The sequence below is a fragment of the Oncorhynchus mykiss genome, chromosome 8, assembly GCF_057628025.1.
Source record: "Oncorhynchus mykiss isolate SJ-2025 chromosome 8, ASM5762802v1, whole genome shotgun sequence".
NCBI classification, from domain to species: Eukaryota; Metazoa; Chordata; class Actinopteri; order Salmoniformes; family Salmonidae; genus Oncorhynchus; species Oncorhynchus mykiss.
The window spans coordinates 71,310,963-71,329,366 of NC_143029.1; the positions used below are offsets into that span (position 1 = coordinate 71,310,963).

Sequence of the window (18,404 nt, forward strand, 5' to 3'; positions counted from 1 at the left end):
AGAAAATAAAATATGAAAAAATGTTTAAAAAAAAAAAATCGGCCCATTAATGGGTATCAGCGTTGAAAAATAATAATCGGTCGACCTCTACTTCTTACATCAGCTGATATCTCAAAGTGCTGTACAGAAACCCGGCCTAAAACCCCAAACAGCAAGCAATGCAGGTGTAAAAGCACGGTGGCTAGGAAAAACTCCCTAGAAAGGCCAAAACCTAGGAAGAAACCTAGAGAGGAGCCAGGCTGAGGGGTGGCGAGTCCTCTTCTGGCTGTGCCGGGTGGAGATTATAACAGAACATGGCCAAGATGTTCATAAATGACCAGCATGGTCAAATAATAGGCTGACTACACCGCTCTCGTTGCGAATGCAAGCGTTATAAAATACATTTTAGAAATCTATATTATTCAATTATTGCACCCACACTGCTTGTGCGCGCCAATGAGCGTCTGCGTTGCCAAGGGCTAAAATAGAAGTCAGGTCTATTTGTGACGCAGATTGCGCTGCAAATCCTGCCTCTCCCATCTCCTCAATGGTTTATAGAAGCAGGTACCCACGTACCATCTCCTCATTTGGTTATACCTACGTGGGTTACTGAAAGACAAACGAGGTCAGTCGCTGTAATGCACCTAATTTATGAAACTTGCCAATCACAATATAAAGTCAAGAGAAGAAAAAGCCTAGAAGGAGGAGATGTCACGGCTGTTGAAGGATGAGGACCAAGGTGCAGCGTGGTGAGTGTACATTTTACTTTATTTAAGAATGACGCCAACAATAAACCATACAAACCGTGAAGCTAAAGGCAATAGTGCCAACAAACAAAGACAACTTCCCACAAACACAGGTGGGAAAAGGGGTACTGAAGTATGGTTCCCAATCAGAGCCAACAATAGACAGCGGTCCCTGATTGAGAACCATACCCGGTCAAAACATAGAAAATCCTAGAAACACAAAACATAGAATGCCCACTCCAGCTCACGCCCTGACCAAACCAAAATAGAGAAATAAAAAGGATCTCTAAGGTCAAAGTGTGACAGTAGTACGACTCACCAGGCTGGGGAGGCATACAGGAGGCCTCTTTCTTGGCCGCGGCACCGGATACACTGGGTCGTGGAGGCGCACTGGCGGTCTCGAGCGCAGAGCTGGCACCACCCGTTCTGGCTGGATGCCTGCTTCCACCCGGCAAATGCGGGACGCTGGCACCGAGCACACCGGCCTGTGAATGATCAGCCTCGACACAGTGCGCATCACCCCATAATACGGGGCCTGACCAGTCACATGCTCGCCACGGTAAGCACGGGGAGTTTGCTCAGGTCTCCAACCTGACCTCCTCGTGTGCCGCCCCCAAAATGTTTTGGGGGGGCTTCCTCTCTGGCTTCCTTGCCAGCCGTGTTCCCTCAATGTTGCCTCTCCACCTTAGCTGCCTCCAGTTCCTCCCGTGGACGGGCGATACTCCCCAGCCTGCCTCCAGGGTCCCTTACCATCCAGGATCTCCTCCCATGTCCAGGAGTCCTCTTTACCACGCTGCTTGGTCCTTTGGTGGTAGGAAGTTCTGTCACGGCTGTTGAAGGATGAGGACCAAGGTGCAGCTTGGTGAATGTACATTTTACTTTATTTAAGAATGACGCCGACACAAAACAATAAACCATAACCAACAATAAACCATAACCAAAACGTGAAGCTAAAGGCAATAGTGCCAACAAACAAAGACAACTTCCCACAAACACAGGTGGGAAAAAGGGTACCTAAAGTATGGTTCCCAATCAGAGACAACGATAGACAGCTGTCCCTGATTGAGAACCATACCCGGCCAAAACATATAAATAGAAATTCATAGAAACACAAAACATAGAATGCCCACCCCAACTCATGCCCTGACCAACCAAAATAGAGACATAAAAAGGATCTCTAAGGTCAGGGCATGACAGGAGAGATGACTAGAAATGATTCGGTTGACCGTTTTTATTTGTAGATTAATTGTCGAAGTAGAGGACCTTGTGGATTTCAGGTAAAATAACAACTCAATGTTTATATCCCAGGACAAATTAGCTAGCAACAGCAAGTGTAAGCTAGATTGCCATAAATGTTTAAAGCTTTTCGACCTGTCCCCAAATTAATATAATTGGTTCAGAGTTTTTGATATTTTAACCTGCGTGTCGTAATCACATTTGATGTGGGGGGACAAAATAAATGTATGCATGATGGCACACATGTGCAGCCGGTTTGGGTTCCGTATAACCTGTACACTAATGGGTGGGTGCTGGAGTAGAAAGTCTCTCTCTGGGTTAGGGGTAGGGGGTACTGGAATAGATAGTCTACTGTACCTATGGAAAAGTATTGGTCCTGCAGGCATGAAGAAGCTTCTTTACCAGGTCTACTTTGACACAGTTCTCCAGTGCTCTGCAGAGCTGGCCCACTGTGCAGCCCACATAGCCCTCCTTCATCCTCCAGCGCTCCAGCATCTGGTGCACCTTCTCAGGCAATCCGTCACGATGGTAGTCCTGGTCGATGGTGTCCACCTCCACCTCGCTCAGGCCCAGACGGCGGGCACAGCGCTTCCATTCCTTCCCGATGTTTTCTCTCAGGAGATCAAGGTGCTCTTCAGTCACTGCCTGGTCGTCTGAACACGGGACAGGACACAACAGAACATATTGTGTAAAATGGAAGTTAAAGACCTGTGTCTGTGATATAATGGTTTTTGATCATTTAATGTCAATTAATGATACATTGCAATTTACTGTTAAATAATACCAGTTATAAATGCCCCATGGTCTTAGTTGAACTATCCAACCCAACTATAACCCCAACAGAGGAGGCTGTTGGGAAGAGATATAGGAGGGCAGGCTCATTGAAATGGCTGGTATGGTATCAAACACACACACCTTTCCATTCATTCCAGTAAGCAAACAATGTAAGAACCCTTATATTGTGGCTAGATACAAAATATGGGACTAAAAGTAGAAAACATGACATAGAAAGATAGGAAGATGTCTATTTTCAGGAAATAGGCTCCTCTTTGCAGGTTTCTATTCTTACCGTTCATCTGCAGGGTCTCTTTGAGTAGAGAGTGTGAGTTTGCCCCATTGGAGAGAGAGCTGGCTGACCTGCTGTAAGACTCGTGGTCCCTGATGCTGAGTATATTGTTGCTCCCTATCTGGATCCCTCTGGCATTCTGGATGAACAGGCCTCCTGAAACCAACACACACACACACACTGTTTCTCATAAATGCTTTTCTAATTGAAGTGGTAGATCGCTATCACGCTGATTGGGGAATCTGCATCAGCTTTAGTAATGGTAATAGTGGTATCAAGCACTGTAATCTCTGTGCTTCACCCCTACCTGGGTCCTGTGGAGGTCTAACCATGGCACACGAGTTCAGGCGCAGCCCTGCAGTGAGGTCTGGGGCAGCTGACTCTGGCACTGGGTAGGCTGGCCAGGACTGGAGGCGGTAGTACTGGGCGTAGGGATACTGCTGCTGGGGGGAGTACTTGCCCTGGCTTAGAGAGGGGCTGCTGGAGGACTCAGGCATGTGGCTGGAAAGCTGGCACCTGGGTGTGGTGGCCCCTGAGGGGTCCGCGGCCTTGTACACTCCTAGGCTAGAAAGACGGAGTTGGGGGTTCACCTCCACACTGCTGGGCTGGACGGCCTGGGTTTTGGGGAGCCCTCTGTTGGCGGTGGGGTCCTGTGAGCTGAGGCGCTGTGGGGTGGAAGCGTGAGGATTATGGTAGGGGCTGAAGTCAAGCTGGTCCATCTGGCTGTAGCTGGCGTATTTGTGATATTCCAACTGCTGGGCTAGTTTGACTTCCAGGGCTGAGAGTTTGTTGACCATTTTGAGCTCCATGCCCGAGGTGGGGCTGAGGGCCTGGACATCTGGCTGGATAAGGGAGTGCTCACAGGGGAGGAAGAGGTTCAGGTCCTCGATGCAGGCCTCCACTGGACCAGCCTCTATACGAACCGCCCTAGCACTGTCTGAGCTCAGTAAGGGAGCCAGCCGGTCTATAGGGAGAAGGGGTAGAGGGTTCATTTTGAATAGCTGAATTCTAAATTAAGATCCATGTGTTGTCGTATAAAGATCCAACTTGTCGTATTAATGGTTTGATTATTGATGAGAGTGAGAGATTTGAATGGAAAATCTAGAAACGGGCAAAGATCTCAAGTAAAGGTCTTTTACATTTTGTTTTATTATTTATTACAAAAAACACAAGGAAGTGGTAACATTAAAGTATTATAACATGAAGGACAAACACCACAGCATCAAGACACTATCAAACATGTATCAAACATGCAACAGAGCCATCCTTATGTGTGAGGGTGCGTGTGCATGATAGTGATATAAAATGTCTTCATTTCCTTTTTCATGATCATAATCTTGTGAACCCGAACCCTCCAAGATCCCCCCACAGTTCCCCAATAGCTGTCCCTCAACCATTTGAGATTAGTTGTATAAAACACTACCACTTAGTGTCATTCAAATCTACTTTTATTATGTTTTATTTAGACTTTTTCCCCCCCCTTTATCTTTTAACCATCATTCTCTCTCACACACAGCAACTCCACTCCCACTTGTCTCCAATTCCACATACCAACCCTCAGCTTCCCACAGCCCATCCCATCTATCTCTGCTGGCCACCCACTTTGTGTTTCTACACAACAAATATCTTTCACATATGTTTAACGTACAATTTCAATCTATCTAATCGAATAGAATCTACAGATTGCGTGTTGAAGATAAATACTTTTACTAAGAGTATTAGTAATTGACTGACCCGGTCTCTCCAGATCTCCTAACAGTACTATTTCTAGGGTCTATTTTAGATCAATGCTATGCATTTTCAGCCATTCCTGAACCTGAGACCAGAAACAGGCTACCTGAGGGCAATACCAAAATAAATGGTCTATTGATTCTGTATCTTCACAACCAAATCTGCAGCGCTTCGATGATTTTATGCCCCAAATATAATTTAAAAAAATTGGTGGCAAGAATTCTGTAAATAATTTTAGCTGAAAAGCACGAAGTCTTGAATCTAGCATTGTTTTATATATCAACTCATACACCCTGTACCATGGAATCGGTACATCAAAAATCTTTTCCCAACTATTTTGTAATCTGTATGGCACAGTTGTCAACGTCCTGGTCCTCAAATGAAACTGGTATACTTTCCTATTTATGCTATTTTTATTCCTCCGCCAGTTTTGATCCTTTATATTGGGCAAACAGACCAGTTCCCTTCCTCCTCCCGCTGCCACCCGCCTCCTCCATTTTTGGGGCAATGCTGTATTCAATTGGTTGTACTCTTGGAATGAGCAGACCTTCCAATACAATTCTGATAACTCCATGAAGGACATAACTCTACCATTACAATATAATTTAAAAACAAAATACCCTTTTCAATCATCTTTCCCATAAATACAGATATTTTATCACCCAGCACATTTGAGTTCAGCCATAATATTTGTTCTATCTTTTCAGGGGGATGAAATTGAAATTGTAGCCAGCTCTGCAATGCTTGTTTGAAAAAGACAGATACTTTGAAAAAAGTATCATTTTCAATGAAACGAAAATGAGACATGGCAATCTGCACAAAGGCAAAAAGACAATTTTTAAACAATGGATGAGCTTTTCTTAGTAATCTACTTGAGGACCATTTAGGGTTCAAATAGAACTTTTGAATGAGTGAAGCTTTTAGAGAGAGGTTTAGTGCTTTTATAATTAACAATCTCAACCCACCCATTTCCTATGCATTATATAGATAGGTACGTTTTATTTTGTCTGGTTTAGCGTCCCAGATAAAGCGAGAAAAAAAAAAGCTCAACAAATCATCAGGAGTAGGCAGCACCATAAGTAAGTGAGTAAACTGAGATGACTAAGGAGTTAATCAGAGCATTTTTTCCATAAATAGACAGGTATTTACCTCTCCATGGTTGCAGGATCTTGTCTATTTTTACAAGGTTTCTATTGAAATTCATTGTGGAGAGCTTATTTATTTCTATCTTTTGTGATATGAATACAGAGTATGTCTACTTCACCCTCAGCCCATTTTATAGGTAAACTGCAGGGTAATGTAAAAGTTGTATTTTTAAGGATCCAATACGTAATATTGTACACTTATCATAATTAGGCTGTAGTCCAGAGAGTGCAGAAAAGTTATCTAGATCTTCAATGAGACATTGCAGGGATCTAGCTTGCAGACTTAATATAAAACTTGAGTCCTCGGCATACATGGACAGCTTTGTTTTTAAGCCTTGGATTTCTAATCCTCTAATGTTGTTATTGGATCTGATTTTAATAGCTAGCATTTTGATGGCCATAACGAATAGGTATGGTGACTGCGGACACTCCTCTTGACAATTCAAAACTCTCTGAGAAGTAGCTGTTATTTACTATTTTACACCTGGGGTTGCTATACATTATTTTTACCCATTTTACAAGAGAATTAATGAAATTGAAAACATCCAGGCATTTATAAATAAAATCCAGTCTTACTTTATCAAAATCTGCTATAAATATCATTCCTGGCTGCTTATAGGTTTCATGATGTTCTGTTATTTCTAGTAGTTGTAGTATATTATCTCCAATGTATCATTCATGTAACAAACCTGTCTGATCAGGATGAACAATACCTGGTAAAACCCTTTTAATTCTGAGTGCTATGCATTTTGCAAGTGTAAGGGGCCTCCAGTTTTTTTAGATAGACCGGGTCTTTATATTTGGTTCTTGTTTTAATAATAGAGAAATCGGACCTTCCTGCTGAGTACCTGACAGACTACCATTTCTATAGGAGTAGTTAAAACAATCTAACAATGGAGCTTTTAGTATATCAAAAAATATTTGATATACCGCTATCGGTATGCCATCAAGCCCTGGGGTTTTTCCAGACTGAAACAATTTAATAGCTTCAAACAGTTATTCCTCTGTAATTTGGCCTTCGCACTGATATTTCTGTACATTTTGTTAATTTTCCATTTTTTATATTATTATGAAAGAATTCCGTACTGTAATCTTCATTCAGTGGGAGAGGATGAGACGGAAAAGAGAACATCTGCCTAAAATAATTAGCTTCCTCTTTTAAAATACCATTCGGAGAATCATAGATGACTCTGTCTTCAGTAACGAGTTTCTGCAATTCTTTTTGTTACCGTTCCTGTATTGGAGATTCGGGAAGAATTTTGTGCATTTTTCTCCATATTCCATCCAGTTTGCTTTTTTTTTGTAATAGATTAGATTTGATCATTCTTGAAGAAGTTCCTCCAGTTCTTTTTGATTTTCCTCTAACATATTTTGCATCTCTGTAGTATTGTTTTTATTGCTATCTACCTGTACTATTAGTTCATGGATTTCCCTTATTAGTCTTGTTTCTTTAGACAGAAACTGCTTTTTATTATTGATGAATATTGAATGACCCCTGAAGGTACATTTAAAGGTATCCCAAACTATAAGGGGATTTGCTGAACCTATAAAATACTGGAAAAATTCAAGTAAAGGTCTTTGTGCATCCCATCCCATTGAATTGTTGTATCCCTTTTCTGCTCAGGCAAAGTATATTATATATTAAACTTGACAAAGCCTACACCACGCTGACACTGTTTAACAAGGCAGTGAGTGGAGTTGTAAGACATAGTGTTCTGGAGGTGTACGTCATGTATAAAGATGCAGAGAGCGGTGTAGACTTGTAAGACTGAGAGCTATAGAGGGCCAGGGTCATGAAGCCTGCCTCACGTTGTGCTCAGACTGCTCACCTGCTTTAAGGCTCTCAGGGGACATGGATATAGATTTCATCTTCTCCACCAGCTCCTCTGGCCCCTCGTACAAGTCCTGCATGCCAATGAAACAGATCAGTTAAAAAAAGTGTTATGGACCTTATGATATATTTGGTAATATTATGGTAATATTAAACACCCATTAATATCTTTCATTTCGTTACTGTATTTGTTTTGGTCTTTGATTTGTTGTGCACTTGGTTCATTCAATAATGTACTCATGACAATGCTGTCACTTTGTTCACACAAGCAACTTACTCTGAGACCAAGTGAGTCCCTCTCTACATCTGGCTCTAACTTCTCCCTGTAGACGGGCAGGAAGGTGTTGTAGCCCTCTGTATAGAGAACGTGAAATCAGAGCAGTCATATGACTAACATAGCAACAGCCACAGAATAGTCTGATAAAAGATAATGATAAAATAATTCCACTCTGAAACCTTATAATTGTATGAAATTTATTAGAATCATAAAATTATAATCTGATGATGTGTGTAGTTTTAGTCAGAATTAGATTAAACAATGTATCTGTATAGTGGAAAAACACAGACTGTCTGAGCAAGGCGTAGCTTAGGATTTGAACTTGTATGTGTGTGCCGAAGAAAAAAACCAGAGAACAATTAACCAGTTGCATCTCTAGGGGCGCTATTTCATTTTTGGATAAAAAACGTTCCCGTTTTAAGCGCGATATTTTGTCACGAAAAGATGCTCGACTATGCATATTCTTGACAGTTTTGGAAAGAAAACACTGAAGTTTCAGAATCTGCAAAGATTTTGTCTGTAAGTGCCCCAGAACTCATTCTACAGGCGAAACCAAGATGATACGTCAGGAACAGGAAACAGGAAATGAGCAGAATTTCTGAAGCTCTGTTTTCTAATGTCTCCTTATATGGCTGTGAATGCGACAGGAATAAGCTTAGACCTTCTGCCATTTCCCCAAGATGTCGGCAGCATTGTGACGTATTTGTAGGCATATCATTGGAAGATTGACCATAAGAGACTACATTTTCCAAGTGTCCGCCTGGTGTCCTGCGTCGAAACTGGTGCGCAAAGCCATGTGCAAGTATTTTTCCATTTGATTGAGAGGAGAAACCATGCTTCCACGAACGATATATCATCGAAGAGATGTGAAAAACACCTTGAGGATTGATTCTAAACAACGTTTGCCATGTTTTCAGTCGATATTATGGAGTTAATTTGGAAAAAAGTTTGCGTTTTGAGGACTGAATTTTCGTTTTTTTTTGGTAGCCAAATGTGATGTACAAAACGGAGCTATTTCTAATACACAAAGAATCTTTTTGGAAAAACTGAGCATCTGCTATCTAACTGAGAGTCTCCTCATTGAAAACATCAGAAGTTCTTCAAAGGTAAATGATTTTATTTGAAGGCTTTTATGTTTTTGTTGAAATGTTGCATGCTGGATGCTAACGCTAATGCTAACGCTAAATGCTACGCTAGCTAGCTACTTTTACACAAATGATTGTTTTCCTATGGTTGAGAAGCATATTTTGAAAATCTGAGATGACAGTGTTGTTTACAAAAGGCTAAGCTTGAGAGATGGCATATTTATTTCATTTCATTTGCGATTTTCATGAATAGTTAACGTTGCGTTATGGTAATGAGCTTGAGTCTGTATTCACGATCCCGGATCCGGGATGGGGAGATCAGAAAGGTTAAACTGTGTTTGGACCGACCTGGCTAGGCCTCTGGGAAACTTATGATAGCATAGGGAGTACTTCTCAAGGTTCCCCTAATCTCGGGGGAATGGAACTGTCGGCTGGGTAGTGATACACAGTGGTGAGAACTATGGAGAAGGATAAATCTCACCAACTGTTTGTGTGTATGTATGTGCGTAGGATATCTGTTTGTGTGTATGTATGTGCGTAGGATACCTACTGTCTTTGTGGAAGTATGTGCGCAGCTATAAAATGGATGCCTTTGTATAATGGACTTCAGAACGTTCTCTGAATAAACTGTACTAATCTTTTGCATAAAGCTGAGTCTTTGCCTAATTATTATTAATATACCCATGGTCTTACAAACCTCTGAGATTGGTCAAAGCTATTGATTGATAGTTATTTTCATTGGGATTGAAAATTCCCATGACAGTATTAGACCATGATGCAACATTAGACTTGTGAATGCCATGGGCTCGCTTGAATTGATGCTTGTTGCAGTACTAATTGATTCGTAGGTCCAAGGTTGACTTGTGAAGATATCTGCATGTACCAATATGCTGCATATTGCAGTAGTTTTGAATGTGTGTTGAAATGTACAAGTTATAAGTGCTCTGCAAATTCAATCACATTTATTTATAAAGCCCTTTTTACATCAGCAGATGTCACAAAGTGCTTATACAGAAACCCAGCCTAAAACCCCAAACAGCAAGCATTACAGAAGCACAGTGGCTAGGGAAAACACCCTAGAAAGGCAGGGACCTAGGAAGAAACCTAGAGGAACAAGGCTGAGGGGTGGCCAGTCCTCTTCATGCTGTGCCGGGTAGAGAGTCTCTCTCTATATATATCAGGGACAGCCTCCAGTGATGATCCATGGCAAGAAGCCTCCAGTGATGATCCATGGCACGAAGCCTCCAGTGATGATCCATGGCACGAAGCCTCCAGTTATGATCCATGGCACGAAGCCTCCAGTGGTGATCCATGGCACGAAGCCTCCAGTGATGATCCATGGCACGAAGCCTCCAGTGATGATCCATGGCACGAAGCCTCCAGTGATGAGCCATGGCAAGAAGCCTCCAGTGATGATCCATGGCACGAAGCCTCCAGTGATGATCTATGGCACCAAGCCTCCAATGATGATCCATTGCAAGAAGCCTCCAGTGATGATCCATGGCACGAAGCCTCCAGTGATGATCCATGGCACGAAGCCTCCAGTGATGATCCATGGCACGAAGCCTCCAGTGATGATCCATGACACGAAGCCTCCAGTGATGATCCATGGCACGAAGCCTCCAGTGATGATCCATGGCACGAAGCCTCCAGTGATGATCCATGGCAAGAAGCCTCCAGTGATGATCCATGGCAAGAAACCTCCAGTGAGGAGTCATGGCACGAAGCCTCCACCGACGGCCTCCAGTCCGGAGCTTTTTTGTTTCTCGTTTTGTTGACGACATTTTAAATAAAAGGAGAAATGTATGCTCACCACGCTGAACTTTGGTCTACTTCCAACGACACCCGTGAAAAGGGTCAAATATTTGTTAGCCTTCCACACGCTCCCCACATTAAATTGGGTGAATATTGTCCCATTCCCCCTGACAGAGCTGGTGTAAATGAGTCAGGTTTGTAGGCCGCCTTGCTCGCACACGCTTTTTCAGTTCTGCCCACACATTTTCTATAGGATTGAGGTCAGGGCTTTGATGGCCACTCCAATACCTTAACTTTGTTGTACTTAAGCCATTTTGCCACAACTTTGGAAGTATGCTTGGGGTCATTGTCCATTTGGAAGACCCATTTGCGACCAAGCTTTAACTTCCTGGCTGATATCTTAAGATGTTGCTTCCATATATACACGTAATTTTCCTTCCTCATGAAGCCATCTATTTTGTGAAGCGCACCAGTCCCTCCTGCAGCAAAGCAACCCCACAATGTGATGCTAACACCCCCGTGCTTCATGGTTGGGATGGTGTTCTTCGGATTGCAAGCCTCCCCCTTTTTCCTCCAAACATAACGATGGTCTTTTTGGCCAAACAGTTATATTCTTGTTTCATCAGACAAGAGGATATTTCTGAAAAAAGTATGATCTTTGTCCCCATGTGCAGTTTCAAACCGTAGTCTGGCTTTTTTATGGAGGTTTTGGAGCAGTGGCTTTTTCCTTGCTGAGCGGCCTTTCAGGTTATGTCGATATAGGACTCGTTTTACTGTGGATATAGATACTTTTGTAACTGTTTCCTCCAGCACCTTCACAATGTCCTTTGCTGTTGTTCTGGGATTGATTTGCAGAACGCGTCTCCTTCCTGAGTGGTATGACGGCTACGTGGTCCCATGGTGTTTATACTTGCGTACTATTGTTTGTACAGATGAACGTGGCACCTTCAGGCATTTGGAAATTGCTGCCAAGGATGAACAAGACTTGTGGAGGTCTACAATTTTTTTCTGAGGTCTTGGCTGATTTCTTTTGATTTTCCCATAATGTCAAGCAAAGAAGCACTGAGTTTGAAGGTAGGCCTTGAAATCCATCCACAGGTACACCTCCAATTGACTCAAATGATGTCAATTAGCTTATCAGAAGCTTCTAAAGCCATGACATCATTTTCTGGAATTGTTCATGCTGTTTATAAGCACAGTCAACTTAGTGTATGTAAACTTCTGACCCACTGGAATTGTGATACAGTGAATTATAAGTAAAATAATCTGTCTGTAAACAATTGTTGGAAAAATTGGTTGTGGTTGAGTGGTTGAAAAATTTGTTTTAATGACTCAAACCTAACTGTATGTAAACTTCCCAACTTCAACAGTATGTATGTATGTATATATAGTGGGGCAAAAAAGTATTTAGTCAGCCACCAATTGTGCAAGTTCTCCCACTTAAAAAGATGAGAGGCCTGTAATTTTAGGTAGACTTCAACTATGACAGACAAAATGAGAAAAGAAATCCAGAAAATCACATTGTAGGATTTTTTTATGAATTTGTTTGCAAATTACGATGGAAAATAAGTATTTTCGTCACCTACAAACAATTAAGATTTCTGGCTCTCATAGACCTGTAACTTCTTCTTTAAGAGGCTCCTCTGTCCTCCACTCGTTACCTGTATAAATGGCAGCTGTTTGAACTTGTTATCAGTATAAAAGACACCTGTCCACAACCTCAAACATTCACACTCCAAACTCCACTATGGCCAAGACCAAAGAGCTGTCAAAGGACACCAGAAACAAAATTGTAGACCTGCACCAGGCTGGGAAGACTGAATCTGCAATAGGTAAGCAGCTTGGTTTGAAGAAATCAACGGTGGGAGCAATTATTAGGAAATGGAAGACATACAAGACCACTGATAATCTCCCTCGATCTGGGGCTCCACGCAAGATCTCACCCCGTGAGGTCAAAACGATCACAAGAACGGTGAGCAAAAATCCCAGAACCACACGGGGGGACCTAGTGAATGACCTGCAGAGAGCTGGGACCAAAGTAACAAAGCCTACCATCAGTAACACACTACGCCACCAGGGACTCAAATCCTGCAGTGCCAGACGTGTCCCCCTGCTTAAGCCAGTACATGTCCAGGCCCTTCTGAAGTTTGCTAGAGAGCATTTGGATGATCCAGAAGAAGATTAGGAGAATGTCATATGGTCAGATGAAACCACAATATAACTTTTTGGTAAAAGCTCAACTTGTCGTGTTTGGAGGACAAAGAATGCTGAGTTGCATCCAAAGAACACCATACCTACTGTGAAGCATGGGGGTGGAAACATCATGCTTTGGGGCTGTTTTTCTGCAAAGGGACCAGGACGACTGATCCGTGTAAAGGAAAGAATGAATGGGGCCATGTATCGTGAGAGTTTGAGTGAAAACCTCCTTCCATCAGCAAGGGCATTGAAGATGAAATGTGGCTGGGTCTTTCTGCATGACAATGATCCCAAACACACCACCCGGGCAACGAAGGTGTGGCTTCGTAAGAAGCATTTCAAGGTCCTGGAGTGGCCTAGCCAGTCTCCAGATCTCAACCCCATAGAAAATCTTTGGTGGGAGTTGAAAGTCCCTGTTGCCCAGCAACAGCCCCAAAACATCACTGCTCTAGAGGAGATCTGCATGGAGGAATGGGCCAAAATACCAGCAATAGTGTGTGAAAACCTTGTGAAGACTTACAGAAAACGTTTGACCTCTGTCATTGCCAACAAAGGGTATATAACAAAGTATTGAGATAAACTTTTGTTATTGACCAAATACTTATTTTCCACCATAATTTGCAAATAAATTCATTAAAAATCCTACAATGTGATTTTCTGGATTTTTTTCCCTCATTTTGTCTGTCATAGTTGAAGTGTACCTATGATGAAAATTACAGGCCTCTCATCTTTTTAAGTGGGAGAACTTGCACAATTGGTGGCTGACTAAATACTTTTTTGCCCCACTGTATGTATGTATGTATGTATGTATGCATGTATGTATGTATGCATGTATGTATGTATGTATGTGTATATACACGTGTGTGTTTGTGCGTGTGTGTGTGTGTGTGTGTGTGTGTATGTGAGAGAAACATACACCCCTTTTAATGCCATGTCTGTACACGTGTAACAGTATTGCTTCCGTCCCTCTCCTTGCCCCAACCTCGGCCCGAAACAGTGACCCTCTGAACACAACTGCCTCCCACGAAGCATTGTTACCTATTGCCAGACCTTTCAGATACCAAGCTTCTGTTGACCTGAACTTGCTATTCAAGGGGGTTAGGTTTGGGTTTCATGATTTGTGCTGGGACAAATAACATTGTATTGATTGGCATTGTGTATACTGTAATGCATTGTACTGTGTTTAGGAATTCCCGTACCTCAATCTCACTACACACATGCACATGCACCTTGGAATGTTGGTCGTAGTTGTGGATCCTGATGCCAGCATCTCTTCATTAGCTCTGTGATCTCTACAGGAGTATCAGCAGAGATGAGGTCTTCATCAGGACGATCACCTTTACGGACACACTGGCAGATATGGTCCTCACTCCGAGCATCTGAAATCCACTTATCCATTTTAATTCAGTGCATTCAAATTTGATCTCAAATCTTATCCATTCATAAAAAAAGAACAAAGGACCTCTTACTATAAAATATATCTGAGTTCACAAACTACACTGAACAAAAAAATGTACTCAACATGTCAAGTGTTGGTTTCATGAGCTGAAATAAAAGATCCCAGAAATGTTCCATATGCACAAAAAGCTTATTTCTCTCAAATGTGCACAAATTGTCTTTTTATCCCTGTTAGTGAGCATTTCTCCTTTGACAAGATAATCCATCCACCTGACAGGTGTGGCATATCAAGAAGCTGATTAAACAGCATGATCATTACACAGGTGCACCTTGTGCTGGGGAGAATAAACGGCCACACTAAAATTTGCAGTTTTGTCACACAACACAACGCCAGAGATGTCTCAAGTGTTGAGGAAGTGTGCAATTGCAATGCTGACTGCATGAATGCCCACCAGAGCTGTTGCCAGATAATTAAATGTTAATTTCTCCACAATAAGCCGCCTCCAATGTCGTTTTAGAACATTTGACGGTACGTCCAACCGGCCTCACAACTGCAGACCACATGTATGGCGATGTGTGGGTGAGTGGTTTTCTGATGTCAACATTGTGAACAGAGTGCCCCATGGTGGCAATGGGGTTATGGCATGGGCAGGCATAAGCTATGGAAAATTAACATAATTGCATTTTATCGATGGCAATTTGAATGCACAGAGATACTGTGAAAAGATCCTGAGGCCCATTGCCGTGCCATTCATCCGTTGCCATCACCTCATGTTTCAGCATGATAATTCACATCCCCATGTCGCAAGGATCTCTACACAATTCCTGGAAGCTGAAAATGTCACAGTTCTTCCATGGCCTGCATACTCACCACCAGACATGTCAACCATTGAGCATGTTTGCGATGGTCTGGATCACGTGTACGACAGCGTGTTCCAGTTCCCGCCAGTCTTCAGCAACTTCGCACAGCCATTGAAGAGGAGTGGGACAACTCTCTTCAACTCTATGCGAAGGAGATGTGTCGTGCTGCATGAGGCAAATGGTAGTCACACCAGATACTGACTGGTGTTCTTATACACGCCCTACCGGTTTTTTGAAGGTATCTCTGATAAATAGATGCATATCTGTATTCCCAGTCATGTGAAATCTATAGATTACGGCCCAGTAAATTAATTTAAATTGATTGATTTCCTTACACGAACTGTAACTCAGTAAAATCTTCTAAATTGTTGCGTGTTGCATTTACATTTTTGTTCAGTATATATATGGCTGAAATCGCATCAGATTCATTTGAATGCAACAGTCCTCTGTAGAGTGAGTGAGCAACACTCACTTTCATATGGCTCACTGCCAGTGAGGATGACCCATACGACAATAGCGAAGCTATAGACGTCAGACTTCTCAGAGGAGCGTGTGTGGATGCTGTCCAGGTGCTCAGGAGCCATGTAGCACAGAGTACCGGCTGCCCTGCCCCCCACTCCCCCAGCCCCAGGACGCGCCAGCCGGCTCTGCCTGCGAGACTCCTCCTTAGTCAGCCTGCTCCACGTCTGACAGGTGGCCAGGCCCAGGTCTGCAATCTGGAGCACAGATACAGACATGCATATTCATACATGTACATGCATTGCATACACAGATTACACACACATCCATTTTCATACACATACATCGAACACAGAGACATCAATACACAGATGCACATGTATACACACACACACAGTCTTGCATAACTAACCTTGTGGGGGACCCACAATTCTGTCCCAAAATCCTATTTTCCCTAACCCCTAACCCTAGCTCCTAACCCTAGCTCACCTAACACTAAACCTAATTCTAACCGTAACCACCTACAAATAGCATTTGACCAGTTGGTCAAATTTGTCTTTGTTTACTATTCTTGTGGGACTTCACACACACACCGTAAAGTCAATGATATAAACAGTAATAAAGCATATTATACAGTGTGTGCTGTACCTTGATGTGAAAATCCTTGTCCACCAGTATGTTTTCTGGTTTGAGATCTTTGTGTATGACACGGTTCTTCATCAAGTACACCATCCCCTCCAGAATCTCCAGTATGATCCTGCCCTTGATGGATATCAGCACAGGTACCTGGAGAAAAGACAGGCATATATACAAGTTGTTTGCCCAGAGAGAAAATAGCTTGTTGATATTACATAGAGAATATCTGATATGGAGTTCTGTTTGAAAACCTTCCATCTCTGCAGTGAGTCCAGGACCTAATCTCATTCATATAGTGACATTGTAGACTAAGTTAATTGTTTTTGTGATCTCCTCTCACCCGGTCCAGCATGGCCAGCAGGTTGCCTTTAGGGAGGAGCTCCATGACCAGAGAGTAGTCCCCATCCTCCAGGATCACCCCCAGCAGCCTGACCACCCGCTCATGGTTCAGTCTGCTCATCAGGCTACCCTCCTCTAGCAGGGACTGCTTACTGCCCCTGAGGGAGAGGGAGGAAGGCTTGGTCAAGACTACGAGCTAGGGAAATATGTTCACTTGGAGATGTATCCCTACGTATTAACTGGGCCGCCTACTGTAGCCTACTTTATCACTATAGACATCACAGGAACATGTGTATAGACACCCAATTTCTCTGGTTTTATCGTCCTTTCTGTCACAGGAAAGGATAAGTGTAGCCTAGAACTACCCGCTGGTACTCCCAATGCTGGAAGGGAGTCCCTGAGTGAAAAAGTTTAGGAATCGCTGGTTTAGACTACAATATGAAACTCAGTAGAGCGTGACAGTCAAGACACAGGGGCCATCCTCTCTACCATAGCCCATTATACTCACTCATTACGCGGTGGCCCGGTGTAGATGGTCTTCAGAACCACCTGGCCGAGGGTTTTGTGATAGCACAGATACACTGTACCGAATCCACCGTAGTCCAGAGGCTCCTTTTTGATTAAGTCTGCGGATTTCATGTAGATGGAGTCCTGCGCAGTAGCCATGGCTTGCTACCCGGTCCTCGGTCGGATATTTCCTTCTAGCGTTGATACGAGACTAATGGATACATTGCTCTATTACTGGTCAATCACAATCTCCCATCATGTAAATAGTAACAATAATATATTTCCGAACGAATGGAGGAGTAGGCTGAGGAGCTTCAGCGGCGTTACATTGACTCGAAATACAAAACTGAATATGGAAGTGAAAGACGTAGTCGCAAATCCAATACTGTAACTTGCTCTGTTAAAGAGTTGTCAACACATAGGGTGGATAACATCAATAATGTATCCAGTTTAATATTCAAGGTAAATAGGTCTATGTATTCAATAGGATAAAATATGTAGGTTAAATCGTTAATTATAGATAAATAACCTACCTTTTCATTCCACGGGTAGGCGTATAGTTCTGGGATTTGCCTTGCTTCCGCAATAGTGAAACAACTAAAAATATGTTGTGGAAGTTAGTTGCAGACCAGTGTAGCTAATCGAGAAAGGAGCATATGATTTATATGCAAATAGTCACTGACTACAGCAAGTAAGTAGCCGTGTGCGAGCCGGAACGGCTCATAGGGCAGGAGCCTACAAATTCTGTTTCTTTAGCGTGAGGCAGCTTGGGGAATGGACAGGGTGCTAGTCTATCGCAGGGCCTTAACCCCCAATCTATATCCTTAATGCTGAGTGCCAAGAATCAAATCAAAAATCACATTTATTTGTCACATACACAGGGTTAGCAGATGTTAATGCGAGTGTAGCGAAATGCTTGTGCTTCTAGTTCCGACAATGCAGTAATAACCAATGAGTAATCTAACCTAACAATTCCAAAACTACTACCTTATACACACAAGTGTAAAGGGATAAAGAATATGTACATAAAGATATATGAATGAGTGATGGAACAGAACTGCATAGGCAAGATGCAGTAGATGGTATCGAGTACAGTATATACATATGAGATGAGTCATGTAGGGTATGTAAACAAAGTGCCATAGTTTAAAGTGGCT

General features: G+C 42.6%; 1 protein-coding gene across 1 annotated transcript; it reads right to left on the reverse strand.

The window, feature by feature from the left end:
- Nucleotides 1-729: 729 nt before the first annotated feature.
- Nucleotides 730-18,073, reverse strand: LOC110530438 (receptor-interacting serine/threonine-protein kinase 1). Its single transcript, XM_021613499.3, has 12 exons — nucleotides 17,781-18,073; nucleotides 17,249-17,458; nucleotides 16,742-16,898; nucleotides 16,414-16,551; nucleotides 15,779-16,022; nucleotides 14,277-14,426; nucleotides 8,012-8,088; nucleotides 7,733-7,808; nucleotides 3,335-3,991; nucleotides 3,031-3,183; nucleotides 2,319-2,614; nucleotides 730-1,555 (listed from the first exon to the last, which is right to left on the reverse strand). Exons 2-11 carry the CDS (start codon nucleotides 17,404-17,406, stop codon nucleotides 2,319-2,321), a joined length of 2,106 nt encoding a protein of 701 aa, XP_021469174.3. The 5' UTR covers nucleotides 17,407-17,458; nucleotides 17,781-18,073; the 3' UTR covers nucleotides 730-1,555.
- Between the last annotated feature and the right edge of the window lie 331 nt (nucleotides 18,074-18,404).

What these genes read in the sequence shown, in the direction of transcription:
- LOC110530438 (XM_021613499.3), bottom strand. Translation starts at nt 17,406, where the DNA reads ATGGCTACTGCGCAGGACTCCATCTACATGAAATCCGCAGACTTAATC. An exon ending in TAGACCTCCACAGGACCCAG is followed by an intron (nt 3,184 to 3,334) that starts GTAGGGGTGAAG and finishes TGTTGGTTTCAG; the next exon opens with GAGGCCTGTTCATCCAGAAT. An exon ending in AGAGACCCTGCAGATGAACG is followed by an intron (nt 2,615 to 3,030) that starts GTAAGAATAGAA and finishes TCCCGTGTTCAG; the next exon opens with ACGACCAGGCAGTGACTGAA.